At 46.6% G+C, this 24,356-nt stretch overlaps 2 protein-coding genes across 3 annotated transcripts in view; both read right to left on the bottom strand.

Moving 5' to 3' along the window:
- The window catches only part of mta2 (metastasis associated 1 family, member 2), a 23,528-nt gene extending 11,801 nt beyond the window's left edge, over positions 1-11,727 (bottom strand). Inside the window, exons 1-3 of the mRNA XM_062517001.1 lie at positions 11,327-11,727; positions 4,811-4,878; positions 3,641-3,734 (exon numbers count right to left, since the gene is read on the bottom strand). Of these exons, the coding sequence (XP_062372985.1) occupies positions 3,641-3,734; positions 4,811-4,878; positions 11,327-11,354 (190 nt within the window). The 5' untranslated portion in view covers positions 11,355-11,727. The remainder of the gene's footprint in view (positions 1-3,640; positions 3,735-4,810; positions 4,879-11,326) is intronic.
- Positions 11,728-13,054: 1,327 nt separating this feature from the next.
- eml3 (EMAP like 3) overlaps positions 13,055-24,356 on the bottom strand; it is a 47,711-nt gene continuing 36,409 nt past the window's right edge. For both annotated transcript variants that reach the window (XM_062516999.1, XM_062517000.1), the window contains 10 exons: positions 23,627-23,778; positions 22,929-23,054; positions 20,138-20,269; positions 19,424-19,491; positions 18,038-18,126; positions 17,103-17,200; positions 16,645-16,732; positions 16,262-16,360; positions 15,430-15,560; positions 13,055-13,907 (listed from right to left, as the gene is read on the bottom strand). In XM_062516999.1, the coding sequence (XP_062372983.1) occupies positions 13,689-13,907; positions 15,430-15,560; positions 16,262-16,360; positions 16,645-16,732; positions 17,103-17,200; positions 18,038-18,126; positions 19,424-19,491; positions 20,138-20,269; positions 22,929-23,054; positions 23,627-23,778 (1,202 nt within the window). In that variant the 3' untranslated portion in view covers positions 13,055-13,688. The remainder of the gene's footprint in view (positions 13,908-15,429; positions 15,561-16,261; positions 16,361-16,644; positions 16,733-17,102; positions 17,201-18,037; positions 18,127-19,423; positions 19,492-20,137; positions 20,270-22,928; positions 23,055-23,626; positions 23,779-24,356) is intronic.

Raw genomic sequence — 24,356 nt, 5'->3', positions numbered from 1 at the left:
GGGGTGTCTCTCATTTGGTCTTTTATACACCCTCCCTTCCGTCCTCAATCCTTGTCCTCACTGATATACATAAAGAATGATGGGGAGGCAACAATGGGAAAGTCTATCCAGTGCTAGCTATAGATCAGTGGGAACGAGCCTGGAGGAGCGAGCATGGAGGATGGAGGAGAGATGTTGCGAGGCACCCATGGAGTGAGACGTGACTGAGGTCAATCTGTGCTGCCCCACGCCTGACCAGTGTGTGGCCACCAGCACATGATGAGGGGCTCCAGCTGTGGACAGGGCGTGTCAGAGGGAGGTCAGGGGAGGAGGGCTCACAGATGAGCGCTCAGAGCGGGGTGTGGGCGGGCGGGGTGGAGGGGGTCGGCGGGGGGTTCACAATGCATCCGTTTTGAACAGCTCAGACAGCCTGTATTATGGGGGGGATTGGGGGTTGGGGCTTCAGTCTCAGACACACACACACACACACACACACACAGAGGGGGTAATGGGTTCAGGGCCCCTGCAGTCACTTGTCTGTCTGTCCATCTGTGTGTAGCCCTGTGCTGGAGGTCAGGCGTCAGCTGGGGCGCAGCTCAACTGTAGTGTGCCTGTAACCACTGACCACTGGGCCAGTCCAGCAGTCCACGGCTGCCGCGCCGCTCCGCTCCGCTCCGTCTGCCCTTCACACACTGTGCCCTTTGTGTGGCCGGCGGAGCCTCCGCTCATGCTAATGCGCTCCTGGTGGCCATACTGTACACACGCTGCAGCTGGACCCCACACACACACACGCATACACACACACACACACACACACTGATGGACACGGGCCAACGCAAGTACAGGACAGCTAGGCTAATGGAAAAGGCACGCGCAATATCACAAACAATAATATATCGATGGATGGGTTACATAATTCATAAAATGTCCTTACATAATAGTATTTACTATAGTTAGCATTATTGTTATTATTATTATCATGATGTGGTTTGATCCTTGATCAATCCCAGGCAAACACTACCATGAGCCTAACCCTGCGTTAGTGGACATGGCCATTTCAACTGCATGTCTGGGGCTATCAGAATAAGAAGTTTATTTCATTACTTCTCGGACATCAGACTGGACCTACCCATACACAATCAACACCAACTGAAGCCGACTGCATCGAGTGGTCTGAAATGGTCTTGCGGCCCTCTCAGATGCCCTCCTGATGTCCCTGTGATGTATATCATGGTGCTCATGTTTACTAGGAGGAGCGCTAGTGTTAACCGTTCCTACTCCGCTAACTCCACGCTGAGCAGCTCAGCGGACGGGTGTTCCATATCTGCCGGATTAATGCCTGATTAGAGGCTGACCTGGAGCCTGCTGAAAAGAGTCCTGACCCGCCGAAAAATGCAGCTCAGCAGATCTGCTGGACCACTGGTGTGTGCCTGTGTGTGTGAGTGTGTGTGTGTGTGTGTGTGGTGCGGGTCAGTCTGGAGAGGAGACCAGGCTGGGGCTGACATCCGGTGCTGACCTCCTGAGGTGAACTCTTGTACATCATATCTCAGCAGACCGCTCACTCACTCTCTCACACACACACACACACACACACACACACACACACACACTCACTCTCACACACACACACACTCTCACTCTCACTCTGTTCTGGGCTGCTCTCAGGCCTGGTGTAGTGCAGTGAGCGTAACATAATGCACTCACTGAACTGAGCATGTACTCTACTTCACAATACCCACTAACTGTTATATTAACTCTCTCTGTGTGTGTGTGTGTGTATGCGTGTGCGTGTGTGTGTGTCTTTGAACTTCAGGACACTGTGCAAGATAAATGCACTCCATTTAATTAGTCTGCTAAATTCTAATGGGAACAAAAAGTACCAAGGTGCTAACAAAACGTGATTCAGACCCTGTACAGCACCACAAATATGAACTCATTTGCTCATATTCCATTCAAGTGAAATCTTTGCTTTGCGCCCCGTCAGTCGTGCTGCAGAGGAGAGAGCTCCATTGTCTGAGTCTTGCGCTGGAGTGCTGAGGTGCGTTCAAAAGAGGCCGGCGCTTTTTTTCGCTTGCCATTTGAGTTCGCCGTGAGCAACCAATGGACAGCAAAGACAATGGATAGCATACGCCCGGACAAAAGTGAAGCCACCGGAAGAAGCCAAAAAGCTGCGGTCAATTCTGGACGGATCAGGGCAATTTGCAATGTACTAAGCACTCCTCTGATTCAAAGAGGCCCTCACCGCACAAGCTCCGATGCTGCCAATATGACTGACATGTTTTGGCTGCTTTCAGACCATACGAGCACAACGCTACGCTGTCCATGTGGTTTAAGGTCGTTGGTTCCAACACTCAAAGCCCTTCCATGACACAATCACCAATGTTTGGCTCCAGGAGGGAGCATTCCTTTTCAATCACCACACACACCATGACGGGATCAGTCAATCAAGTCATAATGATTTGCAGGGGGTCTCTCCTAAATCACATATGCGCGCACACACCCACACGTTCTACTCGCCTCGCAAATAAAATACAGCTCCCAGCTGTTTGAGAAAAGTATGACTGTGTTGGAAAAGATGAGCTTGTATTGATAACCTTTTAAGTGTGCTGTTGGCATCTGAACCAAACGTGTGAAGGGATCGTAAACAATTTGCTGTAAAGGACAGCGGCCGGCCATCTACCACTACCACCACACACACACACACACACACACACACACACACACACACACACACACACACACGATGCCGGGTCAGTGTTCCTGCTCCACTCATAGTCAGCCATAACAAATATTTGTGTCTCCAGCTCCAGTGTGTGAACGTATGTGTGTGTGTGCGTACACTACAGGATCCCATTACACTCTGGCCACAATGAGACAAACACAGCGCCTCTGCCTCTCCCCACAGATGCTGAGGGGCCAGATAGCTGTGTCTGAGGCACAGGCCTGGGAGGCATGAGGGGGGTAGGGGATTGATTGATTGGCTGTGTGTGTGTGTGTGTGTGTGCGCGTGTGTGTGTGTGTGTGTGTGTGTGTGTGTGTGTGTGTGTGTGTGTGTGTGTGTGTGTGTATGTGTGTGTGTTGGGGGGAGCTTCTGGATCTGGCTAACCCTCCTCAGGCTGTGGCTCAGCCAAAGGCCCCCCTCACTGCACCGCCTCCATCAGCTGCTAGCAGTATACATTCAACTGGTGTGTTGCTGTACCAATCTCAGGGCACTGGGCCTGGCAGATTGGGCACTGTGGTGCAATGCTAGGGATGGCTGGCATCGCCATACATGTGCAGTTAGAGCGTACTCCTAAACTGATGGGAGATCTGACCAGCACTGGTCGGTCAGACATACAGGCAGGCGGTCAGTCCCTTATAAGTGCTCCCTTATTTATGCTGCGTGTATGCAAAGAGGCGTTTGATTTGACTCAGGGGTTCAGAAATGATGCTACTCAGAAAAGTATGCAAATAGGGAAACACAACACTATCAGCCTGTCACTAAAAACATGGCTGCACGCTCACGTGTCTAGTAAGCAGAGATGGAGCCAGCGGAGGCGACGGACATCTTTTGCCCATAAAGAAACACGGCTGAGCCGGAGGTGAGGAGACCACAGGGATGGACAGAGCAAAGAGGGGATAAGGAGGAGAGCAGAAATGAAAGAGAAGAGTGTTCACTCACGGGCATTGCTGTCAGCCAGGGTGTTCAGATTGCCTGAGATGTCCCTCCTCCGGAACAGACACACCACCTTGGCTTCTACATTCCCATTGGCCGTCTGTGGGGGGAAAGACATGCAATGTGAGCGTCAATCACTTAAGACGATTCTACAAAACACTGACACAGCAACAACTTACACACAGCATTTACACAGAGCTCCATACTCTACTGGGACCGCTAGGTATCTATGGGCTGTGATACAACAGTTAGGCCCGGTCAAATCATTAATCCATTTCTGATTGGACAAGAGGCATTCCAAGAGTGTGGGTATCCTTGCGACACACAGACACAGACATGGGGATATCATGTACCAAAACCCACTCATGTCGTACTGTTTAAGGAAGTGTCCTGGCTCAAAGCTCTTATGTACTGCTGAACAGTTGCCATCACCCTGCCACAGGCGGACATCTACACCTCGCGTGAGCCACCGAGTGGACACCACGGAGGAAGAGAGCTGGGACTGGAGGAGGTGCAGCCATGACAGAGCTCCCATCAGCAGCAACCATCCAGGAACTCAGTCATCCACGCGTGCGCACACACACACACACACACACGCACACACGCACACACGCACACACGCACACACGCACACACGCACACACGCACACACGCACACACGCACACACGCACACACACACACACACACACACACGCACACACGCACACACACACACACACACACACACACACACCACAAGGAGACGTGTGAGGTGAATGCAGCAGCATTGTTGATCCTGGCCTAATAGACACAGGCCCGTGACAGACAGACACATGGGCATTTTTACTCCCGCCCTGTGTTCAGCAAACTCATCTCTCACTCAATTATTCAGAGATAGGAAGCAGTCATGGGGGCTCTCCACCAGTCCTTCAATTCCCGCGAATTGCTGCTGCGTTACATAAATGGACTTAATCTTTGCACAGGCAAACAGGCCTGTGTCATACACGCCATTACATAAGAGCTTTAAGAGTTGGGCTCGGAGGACGACGTCGCTAACTGCAAGTCGATGCTACGGAAGGATGCAGAAAGGGTGCGACCGATTTGATGGGGCGATGGCATGAATGGAGTGAGCGATGGATGAATGGAGGGAACGAGTGAACGGGACAGAAGAAAGAGGGATGGCGCACCACACTCACCTTGTTCAGCTCCTCTATCCTGCGGATCAGGTAGGGGTTGCTAGAGGAGTTCTCAAAGTACACATAATCTGTGGGGGACAAGAGAGAGAGAAAGACATTAAGAATACCTCCAGGGACATCATAGCAATTCAACTCCAGTAGTATCCGGATATAAACATGTAAACATCTAAATAAGCAAATAGATAGGTCCTATGACATGACGCATGACATTACACACTGAAGACATTGCATTCATCTTCCACTAACTGCTGACCAACTCGCACCGTCAAGACTCCACTGTAAACCGCTTTCTGCATTTACAGGGGCCAGACCAATGTTGGGTGTGACACACACACACACACACACGTAATACACACACACACGCCGTTCAGACTCAGCTCCACTGCTGCAGCACGCAGAGTAGTGTGACCTAAAGGAGCGCCTGCTCAACGCTGCATGCACGCCCACACACACACACACACACACACACACGTGCGCTGATGGAACAGTTTCATTTTTCACATCCACCATAATTTTATTAGGAACGCATTGTGAAATATTATGAGGGCAGTGGAACACCCTCCTTATTGCCCATGCTGGCGTGCACACACACTCACACCCACACCGTTCAGGTTCACTGAAAATGAGCCAAACTGCCTTGACTGGTCTGGTATGATAGGAGTAGGCCCACTGCTGTGTCAGGCACTGCAGGTTGGAGAGTCTACACACACACACACACCCCTTTGCTTTACAGTGGGTAACTGTTGTATACAGAATACATTTTTAACATGTTATTGTTATAATATTACTATTTTTGCCATAATCGAGCAGCCTGACTACTGTGCACACAAACGCACGCACAGTTCCAACAGAGCTACGAATCGCGCGTGTACCAGTCTTTTTGTGTGTGTAAATAAACGGTGGTAGACACAAGAAGGTTGCACTGTGTGTTCCTGTGTGTCTGTGTGTGTCTAGAACCCTCACAGCAAGGTGGAACATGCCTGCATATACACCAGGGCGGTGATCGATCAGTCCTGCGTCTTACATCCAGACACCACAGCAGGAAGGCGCACTCAGTCACACAACAGTCCCGGGGACTTCTTCAACGAGAGAAACACCACTGGGTTCCTGAGCTCTGGCTGTACCCTCGCCCGCACCCACAGTTCTTCCAGCTTTACCCCAAACCCCACATCCAGCCAAGGGATCAGGGCAGACTCCAACAGATGAGCCCCACAGCCCTCTCACTCCGTGTAGCTGAGTATGGCCAGGCCAGGCCAGTCACAAAGAGCCGCAGTGGAGTGGACCCTCTGCCTCTGACACAGCACTTTCCCAATAACCTCGACAACTCAACGAGACACGCCATTGTACAACCGGTGACATCGCGCCATTATGTGGCCATCAGGAACTTTCTCCAGAAGCAGTCAGCTGTTGCGTGGTCAGGTGCCAACTGGACAGAGCGGAGTGGACAGTGGAGGGGTGTTGGTGCACAAGGGAACACAGAGTGGGGGTGTGGTGAACAGACTGAGAAAGCGAGGAGGCAAGCTAAGAAGAATGCCTAACGGTTATGAGAAGCACAGGTGAAAACAATAAACCCACTAAACTTCCTGAATCCTTTGGGAGGGGACCACACCAGGGGTTCGGTGTGTGGACCTCCTAACACACACTAGTCTCCAGCTGGTGTTGGCTTATCACTTCCTTGCAGCAGACACTCACCATACAAAAGTAAGCTCTGCAGCGCACAGCGACGCCACTACTGTCTTGAGCTCCAGGTTTCCTCTGATATTCACCTTTACAACAAGAAGCGGAGTAAAACCCCTAACCACCATGATGACATTCCACACACTGACTGCACACAGAAACAGTTCCACACACTTTACCAAAAGTAAACAAAACATGAAATAAGCTTCTACCTGCTTCTCACACACACACAGTGAGCCATCCCAAGGGTCTTACTACAAAAGATATGGGGGGGAGAAGTCATACAAAACAGATGTTTGGAATGAGGCTCCACAACATCAACTTTCATCCCATTCTACTTCCTGCCATTACATGGTGAATGGTCTTATCAGGCCTTGGATAGCAATAAATGAGTGGGAATTTCTCATCAATAAAAACAAAGTCCACAGCCACTCAGAGCCCAACTCACAACATTCATGAGAACAGAGTCAAGTCCATAAAATAGGTCCAGCTGGGAGTCCGCCACATAAAGGACATGACCTAACATTCCTCACAACATGTACTGTACTGTACAAATGGACACAGATCACACACACACACGGACATGTTGGATTTTGACCTGTACCTACGAACTGGCTAAGTCTGGTTGAAAACATGGGGGATGAACAAGTTCTGTCCAACTCGGCCAGTCGAGCGGAGTGTAGACACAACAAAGCGTGAGGGATGCCTTTCCCAGGCAACGCTGAGTCAAACACTCATAAATGACGAGCCACTAGCCTACTCTGAGGACATGACATGAGCGCTCCCAAAAGTAGTAGCTGTAAACGTGCAGCCATGGAGACCAATGACTGGGCCCTGAGGTGGGGGGGTGGGGGGCACGGGGCTGGCCACCAGCAGCTCCATCATGGCCCTGGCTGAGCTACTTGGCTGGGCTTTACCTTTAAGCGGCTGGCCTTAAACTTCACGGACTTCCAGACCGAACCAAGAAAAATGAGACACACACAACACGTGGATGAAAAAGAGAGTGAAAGAGAAAGAACGAGATAGAGCGACACACAGACAGACAGAGACAGACAGAGACAGACAGACAGACACAGAAAGGGCCTTTTCTTGGCACCAAGCCGTGCCACTCCTCACCTAATCAGCGTGGGGAGGCGCGCGGCCAACGTGCCAGAACAGAACTGACGCCTGGCTGGAGAGAAGAAACGCTTCCTAAGCCCAAAACCCACACACATCTGCCACACCAACAACCTGCCATACAACAACTGACCAGCATCATTTGTGGGTGTGCTCGTTTGTGTCTGTGCCTGTGGGTGCGTGCGTGCATGCATTTGAGTGTGTGTGTATTTGCGTGGGTTCATCAGAGTGTCTGTACTGCTACACAGAAGATTGCATCTCAGTCATTTTGAGAGGCATTGAGCAGGGGAGCCTTGAACAGCCTCGACCACACGGGATTTCCAACACCTACCAGAAATAAACCTCATTATATTCATGGTGGCAGACGACAGAGTCTAGAGTTGACTGTCACTGTTCTGCTATTTGTCTATCGCTATTCACATTTAAAAATATTTAGCCATACTTAAAAAACAGATATCACTACCATCAACTGGGGAATGGCAGACTATGAAGAGAACAGGTGGGATGTCCAATTAGGACAGGGAGTAACTGAGCGGATAGGCCCTCGTTCATGTCAATCAGGTAATTGTTGATCAGAGCCTAGTCCTGAGACAGCAAAGCTGACGCGACACCAATCCCACCAGAGCGCTCGACGTGCTCGTCATGAGAAACAGGCCAACTCATACCAGCGGCTGGTAGGTTCTTCCTGGACATACCGACAACTGCATAGTATGCCCATCCTATTCTGAGGCATAGGGCCATACAACTAGTGAGCAGGCCATTTTATTGCCTCCACCAATGACGCCATGTTTTCAGAGGGGTTTGTTCTCGTTAATAGCGTAAAGGTTTATGCAAAAACACAACAGGCCTGACTTTAATGACACTTGGTGTAAAGGTGTAACATGGGCCAGGGATGAAACCTTTACATGTTGAAGTGGCTACAACCCATGGGGTAACTCAACAAATTTTCAATCTTCAAGTTTCATTTTCTCTGCTGGGCATTTAGCCTTGACAAAGGTATGCCCTTTTGTCGCCATAAAGACCAACCTATGAATGTGTGTGCGTTCCTATGCGTACAGTGTTGTGGGTGTACATATTGACAAATTGACAATTAACCTAAGTGCCTTGACATTTAGGAGACAAGCAAGGTCTGAAAAGCTGACCGTGGCTTTGCTAAACATAGCAACAGTCTTACGAGAGAATGCTGCATAGTATCTTGTGACCTAGGTTAACTGAGACAGTGAAAGTGCAACAGCAATTACTTTAGCCTAGTCTCAATAGGTCGAGTAGAATGCACAAGACCTTTCCTAGGTCTTCATCCTCTCCTAACAACACAGCCATGATTAAATCAATAGCCTACACAGTGTTAATCAGAATGACGTTGATTGCAATAAAAAAAAAATGGGTTTTGATTTCATATAATAAAGTAATTATCCACAAAGACTGCCCTTTGTATGCAAAATCAGGTCTAAAACAGTCATCAGGCTCATTCATTATTCAAAGATTGCCCCTTGAGAGGCTCTGATGGAACGAAGAGATGGAACAATAGACTGAAGAGAGGGGGCTTCCTTGAGCGCGCACACACACTACAGGTTCCCGAGAGGGCGGCGCACAACGGGTTAACAGTCTTTGTCGACCGAGGTGCTTAGCGCCACAGTGGCGAAGACTGGAGCGTAGCCAGACCTTGCCGACACGCCGGAAGACACCATCTGCAGTGCCGTGGTACAGGCACCCGACACAAGGCCAAGATCGTGGAGGGGAGGGTGAATAGACAGAGCAGTTGAAGAGTATTGTGGTGTGAGTGAGTGAGTGCATGCGTGTGTCGTTTTTTTGTTGTTAAATAAAAGACTGGATTGACTTGAATGTGGTCTGTCTTATATCAAACGCTGAGGCGGGAATGTATGAAACGAGCGACCGGGATTCGCGACAAATTTGAATTGTTTTAGATGACCACACAACCACATATCAGCAAGCAGTGCTCTGGGAGGCCTCTGGAAAACATCCTGTCCTAGAACCTAAGGAAGTACATGGCATCTACTCAGCTAGAGCGTACCATTAAACTTTTCTAATATTCTAAAGACCAAAACCAGTCCTTCAAAACCACACTACAGCATGAACCTTAAGCCACCCTGTGTTTCAGAACTAACTGGAAAAGTGACTTACTGTTTACCACTGACAACCACGTACTTACCTAGACATCAAGGACGGCAGGGTCAGATAAGCCAATACCTGCCGTTTGTGGTCCAAGAATTAGAGACTAGCATCTCTGGGGTATACGTTCCGACTCAACTGTTCTCATTAGTGTGCAAGACGCTATATGCATTTGAGGTGGCATACTAGCGAGCATATTTCAGTCTACGGTCGTATTACCGTGACCTATTTTAAGACAGTCATGATCATCTCGAGCATCTCACAATAAAATAGGAATATATCAGACCCAATGGACGCACGAGTCAGCGCTTTCAGTGACCATAACATCGGCAGACACAGGGGTGATGACCACAACATCGGCACAGACACCAGGGTGATGAGACAGCGTAGAAGTAAGTAAGATGTTAGTGCATGTATAGCCTACACGCTGTCCTGTGTGAACAGGTCCCCTGGCAACAATCTCTGCCATGGCACTACGGTCAGAATGAAACAGTTACGACAAGACGCATCCATCCAGCGCATAAGGCACGTTCAGCCGGTCGTTAATGTAGAGAAATTATGACAAAACGAACGCCTGCTTATTACGGCGTCGATGGTGGGCATAGATACACCAAAACCACCTCCACATGCACAAAAATGAAGCAACTACAACCTATACGTTTGATACGATCCTTTTAGTCAACTAATGACTTGGCTTGACCAGTCCACTAATGTAATTAAATGCAAAGTCATGGCCATGACCACGATTTAGATCACGTATTTATCGATGGTCTAACAAATTCAAAACGACCATGTCCCATCATTACAAGTGAGTTGACGTTTGCTGGACCACTAACGCGATCCTAAAAAAAACTATGAACCAAGATTGTGATAATGCCCTGTCAAAATCTGACAGATCGATAAGAACATCACTGGTTACAAGTTAGTCAGCTTGATTATGAATATCATAGTTGTTCAGATAACATCATAACTTGGACAACTTTTGCACCCAACTTAAACCATAAAGTTATCTCTAGCAACACATGCTGCCAGCTAGGTGGTGTGTGAGAAAGTTGAATTAAACTTAGAAGGAAAAAGTTCTTGCAGTTGGTCATTTTATGTAAAGGACAAAAACACTACATGAAAGTCAGATGCTACATAGTTGCAAGTTACTTCCCCAAAAGTGTGAAAAACAGTGCTACCTGGCCGGCTACTACAGTTCTTGTTAGCTGGCTCCCCACTGAATTAACGTTAGCGTCATACAACAAACACAAGGCTAGATATGCTAAACAGTATGAGCTAGCTTTAAAATTTACTAGACCAGCCTACTACCTTCAGTGGCCTTAGCTTTCTTGTTGGCTAGCCAGCTAGCGAAGTCAAAGCAGACGTGTTAATTACGTCTCATGTCGCTACTCAGCTAGCACACTAGCTTGTTAACATTAGCTTGCCAGTTAGCCGGCCATTGTGGCTGGAGGCGGAAACAAATAATGTCGTGTACGACGAAGTTAGCTTGATAGCTAGCAACCATAACCGGTTAAGTTGAGCTAGCGATGTTGCTAACACGCTAAACAACCATGCTTTACAGTTCCTAAAATAATATAATAGATTATTTACCTCCAACTCGATACATGTTGGCCGCCATTCTCTCGTTCCCCCTTACAAACACGGTCCCAGGGATTCCCCTCTTGCGTGAAAAAATGTCGATCTGAAGCTATTTTATCCCTGCATTTATTCCAGTACTCCCCCGCCGAGAAACAAAGCCGGGACCCGGCACCGTGGCGAGGATCTGGCGGGTAAAAGTTTAAAGTTTCCGTTACAATGTCTCCGAGGTCGGCTAAAATGCGTCTTTGTTTCAGTCCGATTACGAAGTCCCACCGAATCCCTCTCACACTCACGCACTCACACTTGCAGGCATGCACACACAGCCCTTGATAGCCAGCCTGTCTCTCTCACTACACTCTTCCTCCCATCCTCAGCTCCCAGCTTCATCCTCCTCTTCTTCACCTCCGCTTAGTTCACACACTCGACCCCCCCTTCTCCAACGTCATCTTCGGAAAACGTCACTCACATTTCGGAATACTTCGGCAACTCACTTCGCCTTTACTGAGCGGTCTAAAACGTAGACGCAAATGTTTATTCACATTTTTTAGTTAATTTACCTGTTAATAGCCAACGTACCTTAACATGTTAGGCTACTAAAAGTCAACTGTTGACGGTCATTTTTTAATAAGGCCAGGCTTCTAAAAATGTAGCTCATTGAAACAGTCGTTGGAAACCTACAGTAAATGCTTGAAATATAAATTAACCATGGATAAGAAATTACTCATGCTTAAGTGCGTTTTTCATATGCTGTTTAAAACGTACACGTTTATGTTTTACAGTGCAGCTCATCACAGGCTAAAACATACCGTGGAGCTCCTCATATCATGGGCCTAAGTGTAAAGCATAGATTGTAGTCAAAAGTGAGATAACACTCCCCCCTATCGGTGATGGTGTTACATTGCATCCCACTGGTACTACCAAAGAAACGTTTCAGCCCATATTGTCAAAAAAGTAGCCTGTAAAATTATTATTGATGTGGCGACTTGCGCTGAATAATATAGATAAAGCATTTTTTTTCAAAAACAGAAAACAAAGCAAAACCTAATATCTAACATTTCACACTGAAGTCAGCCTTTCCTGAAGGCCACTATCTGCTCTTAATTTCTAAAAGACTGAGCCTGAAACGAGAAACTGGTCTGCATTTCTTTGATCCATCATGTAATAAAGAATAAGAGAAACAAGCTTGATATTGCTCAGTGTCATTAAGATTAAAATAATGTATTTTACAAAATGACAAACAAGACTTTTCATTGAGTAAGCTTTATTACAATCGGATTAAAATGACAGAACTGGCACAAAAGCTCAAGCAAAATTACATTTACATTGCACACAAACTATGAAAATATAAAACAAATTATGAAAAGGAATGTTAATGACTTTGGAATGCTGTATAGATATTGTATTGCATAGACACAGGCAAAGCATCAGGCTTCTTTGCTGCATAACAAACTGTTCAAGGACACACAAAATGTGTCCAGAAAAATGTAATACTCATATTCACACTGAATCACACTGTATGAACTGTGTTATGAGCTGGCTGGCTCTACAAGTGGCTGGTAAGGGCCCTGCTACAGACACAGGAAACCCTGGCCACAATGTACTGGAAGAGAGAAGCTCAAGAAATGAGAATGTAAGCGATTACTGTGTATTATTGTGTATTAATGATGTCCGTTATGGCAGGAAAGAGCATACGGACCTGGATCTTATCGAACACCTGCCTTAATGGTCTGGTGATGCAGCCTATGTTCTTTTAATAGTTTACTCTCTGTCTCTCTCTCTCTCTCTCACACACACACACACACACACACACACACACACACACACACACACACACACACACACACACACACACACATAAACACATGTACACACTCATCCACCCATGAACGCACACACACACACACTGTCTATTTTATCTCTTTATATCAAAAAATGTTCTTCAGCACAAGAGGCAAGTCATTTCAATTTTGGCTTTGTCACATCTAGTGTATTGACTGCTGTTCAGATGTGCTTGGCTACGGTCAGAAGAAGGCACTTCAGAGTTACATATGGCAAATAGCACACACAGACTAGCTGTGGCATACACTGATATGATTCACCTCCATCTTCCACTTCATAGATTCATATTCATTAATCATATTGTGTGAAGACATAATCATGGTTGAACTGTCTTTTTTACTGCTGATTTTGTCCAACTAAAACTTTCTGTAGATGACAGGAGCTTAACAGTTCTGATTCATTCATTCTTCCTTCTTTTCTACCATTCTTTCAGTGATTTTTTTTCATCCTTTCTTTTTCTTCTTTTTTTACTGCCACATTGCAGTGGTATCTGTCATCTCTCTCTACCTCCATCTTCCTCTCCCTTTATTTCTCTTTACATTCCGGGCTCTGGTGAGTTGGTGGAGGTGGAGGAGGTGGAGGCGGTGGAGGCGGGGGCCGCGTGCTCTCTTGCCCCCCCGCCGGGGCTGCCCGTCACTCTCCACTGGAGGATGCAGGTGTCTTTGCCCCCCAGGGAGAGCAGGTGGCTGTCGCTGCTGGTGAAGCACACGTTGGTCACGTGGCTGCCGTGACCCTCATACTTATGACTCGGTGCCTACAGAGAGACAGAGAGACAGAGAGACAGAGAGAGAAATGATTCCATCGTCTTCATTTCAAACTACAGTGCCTTTCTAGCGTGAGTGCTAAACAGTGAGTGATGAGAACAGGAGAGATCTTTCCCCAACAGTGGGGGAGCTCATCAAGTGGGTAAAAAAGAGAGGGAAAAAGAGCTGTTTGGTGCAAGGTCACACTGCTAACACTGCAAGGGCTCACAAAACCACACACACAATACGATATGCCGCATTTATACACTGCAAACACCAAAACAGGCCCATTGCCAAAAAACCTTTACACAAATGCACCCTCAAACACACACTCACACACAGACACCAAGAGAAAGGGAGAAGGAACATTATTAACTCCAAAAGGATGGAAATGAGGATTCAATGTTCTCAGGGACATCTAAGGAAATCCCTGATATGAGAAGAAATAGCTGTTGATTTAAAAAATAATATGAGAAGCAAAATACTGGACAGATTTCAACATCTGGCTCTCCAAAGCAAAGCTTCAAGAATAGTAGCAATGTTTGCACTCAATCAAGAATGTTTTGATATTGGCAATAGCAATTTTATTGAAGTGAACAAGTGCTGGAGACATTATCTTGATATATTTCATGTAATCTGTGAACTTTCCTTCAGGCGTTTATTTTAATTGTTTGGTTTGGCCCCTAAACAGATTCAGCTTTGGCCAGAACCACCAAGAACATCCAAGCTCTCTGCACCACTTCACAGAAGCCAAACCATCTGAAAGTTAATCCAGTGGAACCAAAACCAGGTTTTGTTGCTGTTTTCACTCAAAATAACGATTCCTCTTGTTGGCAGCAGAGGGCAATAAATTCCACACAGCGTTTTGAAAAAAAAAAAAAAAAGCTGGAAAACAGAAGTAAGCCATGGCGCCAACAAAAAGACAGCAAATGTTAACAGCGACAAACATGCCATTATGATTTAGTAGGGAGCGAACTACAGTCGTGGCACAAATTGTTGGCATCCTTCCACAAAAAGAGAAAAAACATATTTTTTTCTTTGACCAGTGTAATCAGCATTCATCATTGTTTATTCCATCTTAAATGCAAATTAGACTTTGCTTTACTCTTCATTAAACCGAATATTTCAAATGATAAAACAAATGAAAATGGCATTGACAAAATTGATGGTACCCTGTATCTAATGTAGTAGATAGTACCCTGCACAATCTTTACTCTGAATGAGAGTATTGCGTCTGTCAACAGTAGTTTTGCCCACTTCTTCTGGGCAAACTGCTGCAGTCGCTCAAATTTGAAGGGTGCCTTCTGAAGACTGAATGTTTCAGCTCTTTCCAGAGATGTTCAATGGGATTTAGAATAGCCGACTATTTGGCCCTTACCCATTCTTGGGTCCTTTTGGAGGACTGTGTGCGTGTGTGTGTCTGTGTGTGTGTCTGTGTGTGTGTGTGTGTGTGTGTGTGTGTGTGTGTGTGTGTGTGTGTGTGTGTGTGTGTGTGTGTGTATGTGTGTGTGTGCGTGTGTGTGTGTGACTAACCTTAGGCTTCGGACAGGGGTACTGGAACAGGTGCACTTTGCAGAAGTCGTCTGCCATGGCTACCAGTCTCTCGTTGTGGGAGCGGCAGAGTGCGTTTATGTCAGTGCCATCTGACCCCTCCAGCCACACTCCTGTATAAGAGCAAGCATACACTGCATCAGCCTCCATTAAACACAGGACAGGCTGAACGACGGGACCATTCAAGTGCTCAGACCCCTCTAGCATTATCTTAGCATACAATGATCAATGTTATCAACACATCACTGACATGTCATGTTGGGTGTGGGGGGGGGGTGTGGGGGGGGGGGCTGAATTTCAGGTGAGGATTTAAAATGGTAACAAGTTGGATGAACTTGTGACTAACTGAGAGAGCGTGTTGTGCCTCATTGCTTAAGCTTTGGGAGGATTGATAGGAATGTTACCAGGTGTTTGGCTAGAAGAACATTTAAATGACATTTGAAAATGCCCATGGGCGGTTCACTTCAAAAGTCTAAAAAAAACATTAGAGATCGCTATGTTCTTTTGTGAAATAAACAATGTAGGAGGGTCCTGATCATTATCATTTAGCTTTCATTGCAGGTTACGCACAGTACTGTGCTGAAGACACAACGGCAGAGTAAACCCCTTGCTGTACTGTATTGTATATACTTCTATTACATCTGCCTCTGTGTGTTTGTCTGCCTGTTTGTTTGATTGCTAACACAAAACACGAATCGCCCCAATTTCCCTTAAACATGCAGGCAATGCGTAGCCTAGACCAAGGAGGAACCCGTCCCATTTTGGAGCATCTCCTCAAATTAAACTTCCCATTTGCCAAAATGCCACGCCTTACCCACAACGTGGAAGCCCAGCACACAGGTGTAGGAGGCCCACTCGCGGTCTTTACTCTCGTAGCGGTTCCTCAGCAGCTTGCAGCCTCCGGCCACGTCCCCTGGACACACACACAGTTAACACTGACACTACTACAGTCTGGACACACCCACACCAACGAAAAAACAACATTTATTATCAAGTCTAACCACACACATTCTCTCTCTCACACACACACTACAGAGATAGATAGAGAGTTAGAAATAGAGACTGAGACCGAGACAGACAGACACACACACACACATCTCTCTCTCTCTCTCTCCCCCCCCCACACACACACACACACAAATATACACACGCAGTTGAACAGTGCAGCACAGTGAAAGGTAAAGTATATCCACTTACAGTAAAGGATCTCATAATCCCCAGAATTGGACATGATGTATTTCCCATCTTTGGACCAATCCAGATGGGTTATGAAGCTGGAGTGACCCTAGGGTAGGACAAGCAACAGACAGATTAAATTCACTCCATTAAAGCAACATTATAGCTTAGCAACAGCAATAGTTTGTATGGTTTAAATGAGCATTTGTCTTATCGACAAACCTTTGATACACCATTTGACTAAACATCACGGTCATTTTACCTAGAATTAAAAGTTGCCAGATTTCATCCGTCAATTGTTCAGGAAAAGTTAAAAGCGGCCATTAAAAGTAGACCCCAGTGACACCAAATACTTTTGCAGTTTAATCAGCCCACAAGGGTCGTGTGGTAATAGCACAGTGGAGCCGCCATATTATCATCTCCAACAATGAGCCATTGACTAGTCCCATCGGACCCGGCCAGCTCCCGCCCACGCTCACCGTGCACTTCCCGAAACGCGTGTAGCGCCGCCCGCTCTCCGACACACTGTAGATGTAGATGAAGTTGTCATGGGAACCCACGGCCAGGAAACTTCCATCTGAAAAAAGAGAGAGAGAGAGAGGGGGGGGATAATTGCGGCAAAGTCAGGGTGCTGAACCCTAACAGCTGAAACATCACTTTGGCGAATGGTTTCTCTACCTCCACATTTTCAAACAGCAATACATATGCACTTACATTAGGCAGACACCTTGATCCAAAATGACTAACAAGTGAGCTACAATGCAAAGAAACAGCTGGACATTTGAAAATAAAATGCAAAAATGAAAAATATTCTTTGTAGGACACATACTGAGACACATAGCCTACTCTTAAGACACATGGAGGATTCTTAATAGAGATTCTTAATCATTCATTTCTACTCAGTAATCCATTATTTCCTTTACTTTGTTGTGACCAAAATCAAGTTCAACGTTGAGCATTTCTTTGTTGTGATTGTAGTCTGCATTGGGTGAGGGTGAGGGTTGTGATTGTAGTCTGTGTTGGATGTTAGGGATGTGATTGTGGTCTGTGTTGTGTGAGGGTAGTGTGTGTTGGGTGATGGTGAGGGTTGTGATTGCAGTGTGTGTTGGGTGAGGGTTGTGGTCTGCGTTGGGTGATGGTTAGGGTTGTGATTGTAGTGTGTGTTGGATGAGGGTTGTGATTGTAGTGTGTGTTGGGTGATGGTGAGGGTTGTGATTGTAGTGTGTGTTGGGTGATGGTTAGGGTTGTGATTGTAGTGTGTGTTGGGTGAGGGTTGTGATTGTAGTGTGTGTTGGATGAGGGTTGTGATTGTAGTGTGTGTTGGGTGATGGTTAGGGTTGTGACTGTAGTGTGTGTTGGATGAGGGCTGTGGTCTGCGTTGAGTGTGAGGGTGTGGTGGACGATGACCTCTGACCTGGAGAGTATCTCATGACGGACAGCTGCTCGTTACCGTCGGTGAGGTCAGACACCACCTCCCTCGTCCGCAAATCCAGCACCAACCACCTTGTGTGGGAGAGGGTGGAGAAAGGGTGGGGTGGGAATGGGAGAGAGGACAGAGACAATTCCAGTTCATTCCAGATCCTTCACATGCACTCCTGTTGCAATCCACAGCATATAGCATGCTCACACCCTAACCGTGGGTTTGTTTCGCAAGAGTGACTCAGGCGGATATCCCAGTCTGATGGCAGTTCCTAACACACCTCACAATACACATCCATTCAGGGAGAACTACACATGAGGGCTTAAGACTAGACTAAGACATCAGGAGGGTTTAGGACAGACTATATAGCAGTAGTGGTAAAGATAAGAGATATACAAACTGGCTAATAGAGGTGAGAATTGCTACAGAGGTGACAATACGAGACTATCATGATATTTGGGCCACAACACATTATTCTTTACGTTTTAAGATAAAGATAAAGATTTGACTCTGCCATACAATTCATTTCTACCACAATCCAGAGTCTGCAGTCGTGTTGGTAATCTTGGGTGTGGCAAAATTATACTAACAAATACTGAAATGTACTCATACTTAGCTTACCATTTACACTGTGACATGAGAATAATAACATTGTGGACTTCAGAAGAAATGTGATCATAAATAAAGAAACATACTAGAGTAATAATGCCAATAAAAAACACACTTTTATTCTGATTTGGAAAAGTGTCTCAATCAGAATAAAACTGACACATATACTGTAAATACCTCGATTGGAATAAAACTGCTGATCCGAATATAATGAAAGAGGTGGTGTAGTCTGTTCTACTGTAATTCTGATTACCATGTCTACGGTCAATCGAATTGCCTGCTGTACCTTCTCAAGGAATACTAAATAGTCCCACCTCCACTATCTAATTGCATCTAATTGAGCAACAACATTTGACTCAATGACAAATTCTAGCGTGACGGCAGCTGACAGCTTAGGACTGAAGAGCTCATCACAGGAGAGTGTAGCAAAAGGAGAACGTCGGCCCTCCAGCTGATCTTGGACCTGAGTCTTCAGGGCATAATGACCCACCGACCTGACCACTCTCCTGACCACTCAGACATCTGAGAGCCATGCTCACTGGGACACAGAGATGGACAACTCAGCTTCAGAGAGTAGACGTCCTACCTATGTATTGTTTTTATCTGTGATTTCACAAATCTACCTGGTTGTGCCAATTAGAGTCAGCTGTCTGGTTTAGTGAATGGTTGGAACAGAGGTGATGCACACCACCAGTGATAAGACTCAGTAACACAGAGGCAGACATGGGGATGGTTGCTATTGATGAACCGGTGGGTTGGGTTAAGTCTCACCTGCCTGTGTTGAGACCGACAGACACCACCGTGCCGCTGGGACAGAAGTCTGCACACAGTCCCGACTCCTGAACAAAACAAAGAGCAAGATTCACGCTGAGCACTGGATTAACAAGAATTAGATAGAGAATTCCTCAATGACCAGCGACATGGAGAAAATAACGTCAGCCATGGAAGAATTCACTGAATCATATTTGGATGGTTATCCTGTTCTTTTGTCATGTTTATGTTAACCCTCTGTATTACAAAGAGATGTACAACATTGATATGTGTATCAATTTTCCCAGTGTCCCAAGCCAGTTATTTTGCAACCGGCAGTTGCTCGGTGTGAATTTAAAGTGAGACTGTAGTGCGAGTGTGAGTGGGTGGGTGTGACTACATTTGAGTGTGTGTGTGTGAGTGTGTGTGTGTGTGTGTGTGTGTGTGTATGTGTGTGTGTGTGTGTGTGTGTGTGTGTGTGTGTGTGTGTATGTGTGTGTGTGTGTGTGTGTGTGTGTGTGTGTGTGCGTGTGTGTGTGTGTGAGAGTGTGTGTGTGAGTGTGTGAGTGTGTGCGTGTGAGAGAGAGAGAGAGTGTGTGTGTGTGTGTGTGTGTGTGTGTGTGTGTGTTTGCGCGCATGTGTGTGTGTGTGTGTGTGTGTGTTTGCGCGCATGTATGTGTGTTTGTGTGTGTGTGTGTGTGCGTATTTGTGTGTGTGTGTGTGTGTGTGACATACCTCCAGTGTGGTGGACCAGTCCAGACTGTGCTCCTCGGCGCTCCACAGGCACAGCTGCCGATCGTTGCCGCAGGTCAGGAAGACGTTCTGGGAGGGGTGTGTGGCCAGACCCCACATCTCATCCACGTGGCCCTGCCAACCAAACGCCCCAGCGGTCAGTCAGTCAGTCAGTCAGTCCATCGGTCAGTTACAGCTACGCAAACACTGACCCCTAAACTGCTACCGCCTGTCTGACCTCATGGTTGTTTATGACTGTTTATGACAGTTCATGTTTATATGCCATATTCAGATGTGACCTCTGACCTCTAGCCAACAGAATCCCTGGAAAATTCCGGCATCTCTGGACTCACACTTCACAGTGTATTACGAACACTCAACTCTCATGTGTAACACCCTCTTTTTCATGCCTGGGCTTTACGACTGTTTACGACAGGGCCTCTTCATACTTCATATTCACATGTGACCTACTCACCTTCCGTCCACTCCACAAAATTCAAGCACCACCAAACTCTCACTTCACAGCTGTATTATGGCCAGAAAAGGCTCGTGTTTAACACTCGTTGTTTATGACTGTTTAGGACTGACCCTATTCCCACTTCACATCTAGATAGGACCTGTAGACTACATAAATAAAGCATGAAAAATGACCTCTGCTGTGCTTAAAGCAAGGGAAAGTTCTGAGCCTGAAGTTATTGGAGTGTTTTGATGGCATTATCAATACAAATCTGCTTTCATATCATGAACAGTCCTGACTCATGCCTCAATTCAGACACAAGTTGAAGTTCTGTCTTTGACATGACAACAGCATGTGGCATCCTACAGGCTATGTGTTCATCAGTAGTTTTATGGAGTTTTAAGCCTCCAACATCATCTTCCAGGCAGCACTCCATTTAAGGCACTAGGGTTAGGCAAGGGTTAGGCAAGGGTTAGGGCTAGGGTTAGGTGCTCTGAAGTCGATGGTGGGGGCACCATTGAGCTTATCAGTACCCATGGTGACAGAGATGTTATTGTGTCCTGCAGTTTACCTAGACCAGTTACCAAAGCCGCGTAGTCAGGCCTCCCTCCCTCGATTAGGAGTGTCCTGCACAGGAGTGTCCTGCACAGTCTGCAAGTGTGACCTCATGTAGACTGTGACCTCATGCAGACTGACTGACTCTTGTGAAAGGGAAGTGGAGAGGGGCTGATCTGAGAACAGGTCTCTAACCCACGTTCAGATGTATGCACAGCAGTCCCTGGAGCCACTTGGGGTTAAGTGCCTTGCTGAAGGGCACAACGGTGGCAGCCAGGAGTTGAAACCACAACGTTTTCAGGCGACTGCGTGCACCCGGCTCCTTGACCACTGCACTGCCACCGTCCAGTTTCCACACAGTCTAGCACCTAGCGCACTGCACCTGAGGGGTGTGAGATGTGAGTGTTGACTCAGTGGCCCTGACCAACTTGTTCGCGTTCCCTCCCCGCTGATGTTCTTCTGCCCAGGTGACACTACACCTGGCGTACCTCCAAGGGGGGAAGTCAGGGTGGAAAGTGAAGTGAAACTTAACGCTGGATGTTGCCCAACTAACGAGACAGGTGCAAACGTGTTGGCGACTGGAATGCGCTTTAAGTCAACTGTCCTGATGCTCTGATTACTATGCAGCATTGTGATTGGATCACAAGTGTCATGTGGGTGTCTGGACCTATGACTCATATCTGATTCACGACATGAAGCACAAGAAAAGACTTCTCTATCGACATGCGGGTGACTAAGGTCTGACAGCCATGACCAGGCGATAAGGCCACGCATAAACAAGTTGCAACTTTCCCTTCAAACATGATACTGCAGCCTGACCAGACCTTCCTCTTTAAACGGCTTTAAACAGCGACTTTCATTGACCTTGACCAAGGGAGACTAACAAAGCCTCTTTGAGAGTCTCAGAAGGCCAACAAAATATAATTGCTTTCATGACGATTAGGGATTAAGTCAAGCTGGCGCATGGCTCCATGATGTCATGCTAATGCGCTTCAAAACAGGGTTTCTGTATCCCACTTGATCAATGCCTTTACATAAACATGAATGTAATGAGCATAAACATGCTATATACAGTATATGTATGGCTTGTGTCATGCTATACACATACTTTACATCTTAATGGTAAATATCTCTACCTACTGTATGTCAACATATGAACTGATCACTAAAGACCTTGCATAAATATACATGCAATGCTGCCTATACTGTATCATAAGCCAAATAAAGGGTTTCTGATAGCTTCAGTCATATCAGCTACGAGCTACAGTATAAGCCTTCGAACCTTCAGTCATATCAGCTATAAGCCTTCACATCTTCAAAGCTAACTGGACCTATCATCATATGAGATGACAATGGAAGACTACAAAAACATAAATGTCAGGCTTATACCCTAAGCCTGATGACAAGGCTTAGTATGTTCAGTGATATCTTGGGGATGAGATACCTGTACCATGGCTGGGTATGTTCACTGATATCTTGGGGATGAGATACCTGCACTACAGTATGGCTGGGTATGTTCACTGATATCTTGGATAATGAGTTACCTGTACTATGGCTGATATCTTGGATATGAGTTACCTGTACCATGGCTGATATCTTGGATATGAGTTACCTGTACCATGGCTGATATCTTGGGTCTGAGCTAACTGTACCATGGCTGATATCTTGGGTCTGAGCTAACTGTACCATGGCTGATATCTTGGGTCTGAGCTAACTGTACTATGGCTGATATCTTGGGTCTGAGCTAACTGTACTATGGCTGATCTCTTGGGTCTGAGTTACCTGCACTACGGCCACAAAGCCGTCGGAGAAGGTGCCCCTGAGGATGGCGTTGCGGGTAGTTCCCACCAGGAGCTCCTCTCCGTCCACGTCAGCGATGGTACGCACGGCCCCAAACTGCTCTGGAATCTGCAGGGGAGATAGGGGATGAGCAAACACAGACACCCAGCAGACATGCATGCACACACACACACACACACACACACACACACACACACACACACACATACACACACACACACACACACACACACACACACACACACACACACACAAACACAGACACCCAGCAGACATGCATGCACACACATATGCACACGCACACACACACACACACACACACACACACACACACACACACACACACACACACATACACACACACACCATATACCATACACATACATACTGTACACCAATGTATGTAAGTAGTTCACATACACCCATGCAAACACACGCACTTAGGAAATCAACACAAACACAGAAAAAAACATGGCTGCATTTGTATGCACATAGTTATGGAATTATATGATACGCTTCTCCCATTTCCACTGAACTTCATTTGGCAAACATTGCTTTGAAGAGGCCCATCACAGGTCAAGTTGACAGCCTGACAAGATAAGACAGTCATACAGTTTCACACACACACACACACACACACACACACACACAAAGGGAGGAAGACACACACATCCACACACCTCACATTCCCTCTCAGGGGCTAGGTCTGCACTCCAGCGGATGATCTTGCGGTCTTTTCCTCCGCCACTCAGAAGAGCGCCGCCCTGCAGGACGTAGAGTGTAAACACACTGCCCTCATGAGCACGCATCTGCCGCATGATCTGGAAGGTCTCTGCTCCACGCCACACACAAAGATGAGAGAGAGAGAGAGAAAGAGAGAGAGAGAGATACAGAGAGAGAGAGTGAGAGAGAGAGAGAGACAGAAAGACAGAGAGAGGGAGATACAGAGAGAGAGAGAGAGAGAGACAGAGAGATTGTTTGATAATCATTCCATCATCTCCATGTGTAATGATGCGTTTGCAGTGTGTGCTAAACATTGAGGTATGAGAACGGGCAAGACTTTTCCCACAACAATGGGGCAGCTCACTAGTTGTGCACTGCAACAATCTGCAAAGCTCACAAACCACACACACAAATACACACATACAAACACACACACACACACACACACACACACACACACACACACACACACACACACACACACACACACACACACACACACACACACACACACACACACACACACACACACACACACACACACACACACACACACACACACACACACTGCATACCTACACTTGCCCCTTGGAAAATAACAAACCTACACAAAAATGTACACACAAACACCCACAAACACACACGCACACATGCATGTACACACGGGCACGCACGCACAAACACACA

This window comes from Sardina pilchardus, chromosome 16 (assembly GCF_963854185.1).
Source record: "Sardina pilchardus chromosome 16, fSarPil1.1, whole genome shotgun sequence".
Lineage (NCBI taxonomy): Eukaryota > Metazoa > Chordata > Actinopteri > Clupeiformes > Clupeidae > Sardina > Sardina pilchardus.
This window is presented reverse-complemented; position numbering and strand designations above follow the sequence as displayed.